Source organism: Meleagris gallopavo, chromosome 23 (assembly GCF_000146605.3).
Source record: "Meleagris gallopavo isolate NT-WF06-2002-E0010 breed Aviagen turkey brand Nicholas breeding stock chromosome 23, Turkey_5.1, whole genome shotgun sequence".
NCBI classification, from domain to species: Eukaryota; Metazoa; Chordata; class Aves; order Galliformes; family Phasianidae; genus Meleagris; species Meleagris gallopavo.
The window spans coordinates 1,033,246-1,042,221 of NC_015033.2; the positions used below are offsets into that span (position 1 = coordinate 1,033,246).

The 8,976-nt window shown below is 52.1% G+C and overlaps 1 protein-coding gene across 1 annotated transcript in view; it reads right to left on the reverse strand.

Moving 5' to 3' along the window:
• The window catches only part of PRDM16 (PR/SET domain 16), a 122,609-nt gene that overhangs the window by 24,259 nt on the left and 89,374 nt on the right, over window positions 1-8,976 (reverse strand). The window contains 3 exon segments of the mRNA XM_019622445.2: window positions 526-724; window positions 4,220-4,322; window positions 6,948-7,082. Coding sequence (XP_019477990.1) covers window positions 526-724; window positions 4,220-4,322; window positions 6,948-7,082 — 437 coding nt within the window.

Consider the following 8,976-nt stretch of genomic DNA (forward strand, 5'->3'; position numbering starts at 1 on the left):
AAAAAAAAAAGGATGTGTTGGGAAAAGAACTGTAGATTGCTTCTGCAAGATTAAGGAGGAGCTCGTGACCACGTCAGAGTTCTTAGTATGACAAAGCCTCTTTAAACCCACTGATCTCAAAGGGCCAAGAATTGCGTCAGATAAAATCCGTGCTGCAAACAGTGGCAGCACGTCACAGTGCTGTGCCCTCAGAAGGACGTCAGAGGGGAGCAGGTGACACCGAGCTGCTGACCAGACACCATCCCTGTGCCAGCCCTGGGAAGGTCACGGGGAGCTCAGAGAGCAGGCAGAGCCCTGGCACAGCTGCTGATGGGGCAGGGAAACACTGCAGCCTATGGAAGCCAGGGGAGACTGAAAGCTATCCGACAGCTCACGGCATCCAAATGCTCTGCTGAGCCCTATCGGGGCGGGCAGGAGGAAGGCAAGGCACACTCCTGCTGTACCCTGAGCCACCCAGCGCCCACCCAGACCCTCACTCCCCACACCAGGGGCAGTGCCCAAAGCACGAGACCCCGAGCCCCGTACCTGTACTTGTTGGGGAACATCCTCTCGCAGTCCTTGCACTCAAAGACCTGCCCGTCGCCGAGGCCCTCCTGCTTGATGTCATCATTCAGTGTCTCATAGAGCGAGCTCACCGCGCTGCACGCGTACTTCTTGTGCCGCCGCAGGTCCAGCTTGGACTGGAAAAGCTCATCGCAGTCCTCGCAGCGGAACGTGTGCTCCTCTGGAACAGACAGACAGGTCACTCTGATTGTGGGTCAGGACATTCCAATATTCTATCTCACCCAGTGTTGTGCTTGTAAAGAAAATTTAGTACTCTGTGAGGTCATTCAAACCACCAAACAGGAGATCTGCAAGTGACAGCAGAAGGGTTTCGCTTTAAGCACTCAAGGAAAGCCCGGCACAGGCAGGGCAGCATGTGGTGGAAAGAACAAATGAGATCTTCCTCCAACGGGGCCACCAGGAAAGGAAAGGAAGAAGCATGCCATGCCCAGCTCAGGGCTGGTGCCCTCTGACCGCTGTCCTCCGTGGGCAGCAGAGTTGGGAACCAGAGCACTGCGGAGGGAAAGGAAAGGGAGCCCAAGTCATCGCTGTTGTGCTGTGCGCTATTTTTTTTCCCCCCAAAGAAAAAGAAAAACACATCAAGTTCTAATGCACGTAATAAATTATTGTAGTCAAGGTCAAACAAATTAAAAAAAGGGCAGCTATTATTAAGTTTACAAGGCAGCATCCTGACCACAGCGCCAAGTCAAACAACCGGCGCAGAGCTGTACATTTTCCAGCACAGAGTGGGGACAGCACGGGGCTCTGCAGCTCCACCCGCACTGTGCTGTGCTCTTTTTCTGAGAACTTCACTTTCAAAGAGGAAAGCCCGTGGTCAGCCACGCTGCCCGGGGGGGGATGAGTGGAAATGAACTCACTGAGAGGTGGGGCAAGAAGGAACGTGGCGGTGGGGCTGCCCCATGCCCACGCTGGGATGGAGGAGTGATGGGATGCTGGGCAGGAGGATGCATTTTTAACTGAGACAAGGATTGCTAAGAGCAGAAAACACACCTATCCTTCCCTCTTTTCAACTCATTCTGGCTGCTGGCATGCTCTGCATGGGTACCAGCATTGTCCCAGAGCTGTGCATCAGCCCCATTCTGCTCCTTACAGAAATTCTGCTTACAGGCAGCTTGTAGAACAGCATTAAAGTGCCTCTCATGTGTTTTAAGCCCCTGGGGAAGGAAACCTGGAAATAAGGACATAAGGACCCACCTAGCACCAGGGAGAGGCTGTGTATAACCTAACATTTAAAAAAAAACGCAAACTGCTTTTCATAGGGGAAAAAAAAACCAAAGGACAGAAAAAGGAATTGAAGTATCACGTTATGTTTTGTTGATGTGTTTCACCTCACCTATAGCATGGAGCACATGAAGTTAAATAGCAGCGTTTCAGACTCCACCTGCATGTGGTTAGGGACTGGAAGCAGGTCTGGCACAGACAGGCTATGGGGCAAGGAGTGGGGCAGGGGATGGGATGGGCAGAGCAGCCGACGTGGGGCAGGGGATGGGATGGGCAGAGCAGCCGACGTGGGGCAGCTCTGCCCAGGAGCTCAATCAGCAAACACAGGGCTCCCCTCCTCACAGCTCAACCCACAGAAGCTCCCCTGAACATCCAGCATTTGCATTTTAGAGACCCAGCTGTGGCACAGCAGTGAGCCCAAAAAGCACTGTCTGTTCCATATGGCTCCGGCTGCACCACCACCAACGCTCCTCTGCTAGTGGCAAACGCAACAGCTTCTGCTATAGGTAGAAGAGATTGATAATAGGGAAAGAAATGCTTTTATTTCCCCCAGAATATCTGGATTTGGAAAAAGGTATTTTTAAAGGACTGATCTATACATATATATATGATTAAAACTCTCAGAGTCACATGCTGTCCATACTGTCACTGCCTGCAGGCGTTCCTCTGGCACTGAGGCAATGCCTGGCTGCAGGGTGGCTGGCCATGCCAGTGCCCAACACTGCATCCTGGTTGCCAGATTGCAGAATATTAGGAATCAGATCTCAAAGGTGTGGGCTTTGGGCCAGCACATCACCCTGCAAAACCACCCCAGCACAAAGGAGCTGGGAACGGAGCTCACCCGAACCCGCTCTGCTCTGTGCCTTTAGATGTGACACTCAGTTCCTACACTTCAGGTTCATTAAAGCATTTTTCCTTCCCTTCGGCATCACAAATAAAAATATCGCCCTTCTAAACAAGTTCTCATGCGGGTTCTTTCTCCTTCCAAGGGTGCTGCAAGTACAAATACTGCCCTTCAAAAGCAGTTCCTGCCTCAGTGCCTTATGGAGGAGAAGGAGATGAAAAGAAAAGAGAAATCCAGTAACAAAAAATTGCTGCCTGCTCTCTATGTCTTGTTTGTCAAATCTATGGTTATATGTGTCTATCTAAAGTTCCATCAGTAACACTCAGGACAAAGCAGGAATGCAACAGAAAAATAAATCAGTGCTTAATAGCTTTCAGAGAAACCAAGGGGAACACAATTATGTGGCATCTACATGCTAATCTACCAGACTTGAATCTCAAAGGAGTTCAAGTGCCCTACTCAAAATTCCTGCAGTGATAAGGGGTCTGCTGTGTTTGGCTGGGGTTTGGATAAAAGATTTTTATGATAATTATCTTCCCGTGGAACAATTTTGCATTTTCTTTCTTGTTAATTCTGAGGCGAAATGGGGGTGCAGGCAGCAGGAAGAGAGCATTACCGAAAGTCACAAGTATTAAGAAGTCAAATATTTAACGCTGGCCTGTTACAATTTGAAAGCAATTATGTGGCAAAAGCACAGGAAGACACAGATAAACATTATAGAATGGCAAAGATGGAAAACGAGGAGCACTTTCTGCACATCCACACAAAAGCCTGTTGGAAACAAATACAAACTGGTGCGGAGTTTTCTTTCCAGTGTCTCTGAGGTACCAGAAAGGGACACAGAGCTGCATCACAGTGTCGTGCAGGAACCATCCACCTCTGTGTCCATCTCAAGAAAATGATTCACTTCCTTGCAGGGAGAAAACTGAGACAGTAATTCCGAAGCTGAACTCTTGGAGAGGGAGCAGCTGCTGTTTGGAGATCCCTGGGTGCACCGCTGCACTGTGAGAGCTGTTCTACACTGCTGGTGTGCTGCACTGCAAACCCGAAATCGAATCATACACAGGCAAAGGAAAATAAATGGGTTGTGGGATGGCCAGGTAAAATGACTTGCATCCCTGCTGTTCATTCTGCAGAGCAACGGTTCCAGCTAAGAGCTTACCAAAGACCCTGCCTTACCAGGAAACACCTAACGTGGGGAGCACAAAGGGCTTTTCCACGGCCCGCGTGCTCCAGAAATGAGCAGCAGTGCATTCAGAGGAAAACACACGAGGAAGCGAGCAGTGCTTGGTGTGCTGGGTGTCACTTGGGCAGCCCGGGGAACTTCTCCTTCAGTGAGCAGCACCAGCCCTGCACCCTGCTGTCACTGAGACCGAGAGCCATGGGATGCCCTGGGTGGGAGGGGACCTCCAAGGGGTGCCAACCACTGGCCCAGGTTACCCCCACCCAACCCAGCTTCGACCAACACAACGACTTCATCAGCGAGGAGTGAAATAAGCCAAAAAATGAGCGGCTGCTGAAGGTGCAGGGCCACCTGGGGCACGGATGGAGGCTCTCACACAGTGCTGAGGGTGCAGCACACTGCCTTACCTTCCATGCTGGGTGCCATGTTCCCCAGGGAATAGCTGCCTTCCTTGGCACAAACCAAGAGCTCTTCTCCTGGCTCGATTTCCTTAATAACTTTATAATAGATCTGCGAAGCAGAAACAGAAATTGAGAGACATGTTAAATATGCAAAGATGTGCGCTTTACATTTTTAACCAATAACTCAAATTATTCCAGCTAACAGGGGGGGCTGTCACTTGATTTGCATAATTGCTACTAAGAGCTCTTTCTCCTGCCTTTATTTTACTCCGTGCACGTCAAGTTTCACGCAGTTTGGACCACAAAGTAGTATTTACAGTAACAGCCTCCCTCATTCAAATTACACAAAGATCTTCCTATTGTTTCTCCTACCTCCTCCGCGCTCCGTGTATTCGTTACAGCAAAGGGATGATTAACCTGATGGAATTGAAGCACTTAAGTCTCTGCTTCTCTAAGCCCAAACGGGCCTCGTGATCACAGAGCATCACCCTCACACCCTTCTTTTGTGGGTTGTTCTCACCTGGAACCCAAGGACCGCACTCAACTCCAGCACACAAACCAGCCCACTTCTACCAGTGGTGGGATCTGTTTTCAGAGCTCAGACCCCTCCCAGCTGTGTGCCCCATCTCAGTGCCCGCGTGAGCTGTGAGGAATGGTTTTGATGAGGAAGGAAACCAGAAAGCACAGCAATAGGAGGTGGGAGTTTGCGCCACGGCCCCGTGCATCCCGGGGCTCTGTGCCCTCCCAGGAGTTCACCAAACTCTCAGAGTCCACCAAACCCCTCCCTCTGCTACGGAACACTGCTAGAACCCAGCAGACACGAGGCATTAACTGCAAGGATCTCTTTGCTCTCCCTCCAACAGCAACGCACAACACTCTTCTCTGGGATATCAACCAGAATTCACCCAGAGCAGCTCTCAGCTCCCTCTGTGCCCACGGGGAATAAAGACCCCAAACCATCACAGCCCACGGGTGCTGCTGACAGCACTGCGCTGCTCTTCGGGTCCCTTTGCTCCACTTCTCAGGACTGAATTCAGAACCCCCCCGCAGGCTCACTGCCCGCACTGCAGCCAGCACGCTGCCCCATCTCCTGCGTTCCCTGAGCGCATCCCTACCAGCTCTCGTTACAGCCATGCCATTTCTCCTGCGTTGCTCCGGGACTCCCTGGGACCTCCCAGCCTCGAGCCCGAACCGCAGCCGAACCTCCGAGTGCGGCCGCCCCGTCCGTCCGTCCGTCCCATCGCATCCCATCCCGCCCGGTCCCACCAGGGGGCACGCTCCGCCCGCACAGCCCCGCACAGCCCCGCACAGCCCCGCACAGCCCCGCACCGCTTCCAGCCCTCCCGGGTGGGAGAAGCGCGGTGCGATGTCCGTCCCCAAAGGGCGCTCTGTGCTTTGATTGCGGTTATTGGAGTGCGAGAGGAGGAATGCGAGCCAGCAGGAGAGGCCACAGAGAAGGTGCAGCGGCCACCAACAGCACCAGGCGGCAGAGAAAGAGCTTCCCAAAGTGCCCCGGCCCCAACCCCAGCCCTTCCCTGCACACACCGGAGCCCCAAAACACAAACCACGACCTGAAAGGTCCGCCTGGTCCATAGATGCACCCGTGAGCTTTGCGTGGCAACAATCCTTCAGCACGACAGCATTAAATGGTTGCCACCACCTCTGGGCAGCATTTTTAACCCCGCACCCCTCTGTCTGTCCTGAGAACAAAGTCGCTCAATGGACAGAATCACATTTCTGCAGCAGTTGAGCTATAGTCCAGCCCTCAATAATTGTTAGGGAAAGGCTGGATTCTGCTGGAGTCACATTCATTTCATCAAACATCTCGTTATAATCATTAACTTCACCTTGCAATCGTGCTTCCAGTGGTCTATATCAATTAAAGCTGCTGCGTTTCCCCTCCTGTCAGGCCTTTTTTAAGTGTCCCTAACTCAAACCAAAGCAGGTGCTCTCATATCTGAACTCTCCCATTTTACACAAGCTGCTTTCTTTTAGATCCACTACAGCATCCCCATCAGCTGCAGGCTGGCCTTGCTTTTGTATTTCCAGCCCTGCATCCAAACCTGCCTCCTCTTTGCTAGCTGTAGTCACAGCACGACTGCCTTAGGACTCAACCAGGAGCTGATATCTGACCTACTGACAACTTGAGGTTTGTGAAGCTCCCAGCTTGGATCGCTGTCCCGGATCCACTTTTGGATTTGAGTTTCAAACAGCTTTACAAAGAATGGCCCTTTAATTCCTGGAATACCCCATCACCTGCACAGAGAACAAAGGTCACCACAGCTGTGGGACCAACATCAAAACCATTCAGTCCAAATACACCCCCCTACATACACCCACACTCCTCCACCACCATTTCCCTCTGTGCCCATCAGGTCTCTGTTATCCCTGCAGACCCCCAGACCCTCTCCCCCCCCTCTGTCACCCAAACCCAACCTGAGCTCACAGCCTGACGCCGCATCTTCCCACCACCAACAGCTCGCAGCATCACCTTTCTGCACTTCTGAAGGCACTGCAATAGCACCAGTGGCTCCCACGTGCTTAATGAGCACAACCTGTGTCACAGCAGGTGTTAACTCTTCTCACAACCTTCCCCACCACAGCCCTGGAAGACGGGGCTGCAGAGAGCTCTGCTACGGGCGCCGCTGCATGGATGGGTGCTGCAGTGGCTCCATGCTGCTGCTGTGTGCATCATGCAACGAGTGCAGCAAGGCAGCAGTGCTGGGGCTGTTACCTGGTCGTTGACGTGGCACACGGCGAGGTTCTGCTCAGCACAGGAGCAGGCTGCACGGATGTACTTCAGCCAGGTCCCAGCTCCGCTCTGGTTGGCATCGACGCAGAATTTCTCGTTTCCCAGGTCGTCAGCAATCTGTGGGAAGCAATGCAGAGGTCAGTGGTTATGGAATGGTAGCTGCAGGATGAAGAAAGTAAGGAGAATTATTTGCAATGCGAGATTTCCGACAAGAAATAGAATAGAGAAAGCTGGATGGTATATAAAATTAATAAAGACATGTGACTTGGAACAAGATATATTCCTGAGCTTGTGAACCTCAAGCAAAAGAAAAGGAGAAAAAAGGGAAAAGAGGAATTTTCTCATGTGAATGAGCGCCAGGTTATTGAGAAGTGCCACCAAACATAACCCAGAGCTGAGCCAGCAGTAAGCACGGCCACAGTGTGCACAGCCCTTCTGTACCCACAACGAAAGGCCTGACACAAGGCAGTGTCCTCCAGGGACGCAGAGGCTGAGTGACACCGTGGGCTCTAGTTGAGATCACAGCTTCTTACTGACCCCAAATGAGCTACGGGTGTGGGGCAGCCACACCTGGGCAGAAAGGGACAACAGCTCCAATGGAAGCAATGGGTTTCCACCCACAAAAGCAGGATGGTCAGTGCCATGGGTCAGTCTGGGCACACGGCAGGTAGGTTTTGATGGTTTGGGTAAGTAATGCCCGGTTTCATTAATTTGTACAGCAGCAATCAGAGAAGCTGTGAGGCCAGGAAAGCAGGACGGCACGTTCCAGGGTGAGATGGAGAGCCCGTTTTGTTTTCTGGCTGCACAGCACGGGTGCCCTCTCTGGAACTGCAGACACTTTGAGTGGCACTGGAAAACCCCACAGCTCAGCTGAAGTTCACCACTGCTCTGCAGCCCCCACACGTGGCTCACAGCTCCACTTCAGAGGGTCCCGAGAGCCCCAAATCAGCCGAAACCCTGCAGTGCTGCCAGGGCTTTCGCACCCAAAGTGGGGGTGTGAAATCTCACACAACAAAACGAGAAACAAATGAGTCTGTGTGAACCCTGAGAACTTAAGGCCCTGTTTTTCACACACCCCCACTGCACTCCACAAATAGAGCAGCCTCACAAACCACGGCCCAGCAGTGTCCCTGGATGATGGCACCCTGCACGCGCTGTCCCTCAGAGCGTGCCGTGCTTTCCTCGTTTTCAATTCCAGACCTTTGAGAACAGCAGGAACGTGGAACAGGGCAGGGGAGTGCATGGATTATTGCAGGCAATGCCGTCATTAAGCAGCATTCTCAGAAATGCCCATCACTGCAGGAGTGCTTCCATCACCTCCCCCCCCCACCACAGTCCCACTCCATCCCACCCCACCACCACCACACTGTGGATTTCTCATCGATTTCTTTTTTTTCCTTGACCATCAAACTCCCTCTGCTGCAGAGAACACATCCATAAATGCTGGACCCGGACCCAGAGCCGTGGCTGTGGGTCAGACCCACCTCTGTGCCACATCCCAGAGCTCCCAGAGCTTTCAGCCGCACAGCACTGGGGGTTGGAACCGAAAGGGCTCATTGATCTCGCAAAGACTTCGCTTCGCAGTGTATTAAGATTAGAAAGGCTGAGTTCTGCAGCAAAAGTGATGGAAAATTTCTCTTGGATTTGTTTTGCACATCATTTGAGGTTTCCTGCTTCTCTAATTTGTGGGCTCTCCGTTGGGTTGTTTCTTCCACGTTTTAATGGGCAGAACACCAGAGCTGGGCCATGCGGAGGGGTGCTGTGGGGCTGCAATGCTGAGGGATCTGTCGTCAGTTCACTTAATGGGTTCCCAATGTGTGCAAAGAAACGAAGCGCCCGCAGCTCTGCCATCAGTGCCCCAGCGTCCTGGGGCTGTAACATCCCTCCCCAGAAGCTGGAAGTGTAATAAACCTTCTCATCCCATCGTTGCAGGATCTGCCTTTGACAGTTTGGCCGATGCTCGCATTTTATTTGGCAGGAGTTCGAGGGAGATTTTTTTTCCTTTTTTTTT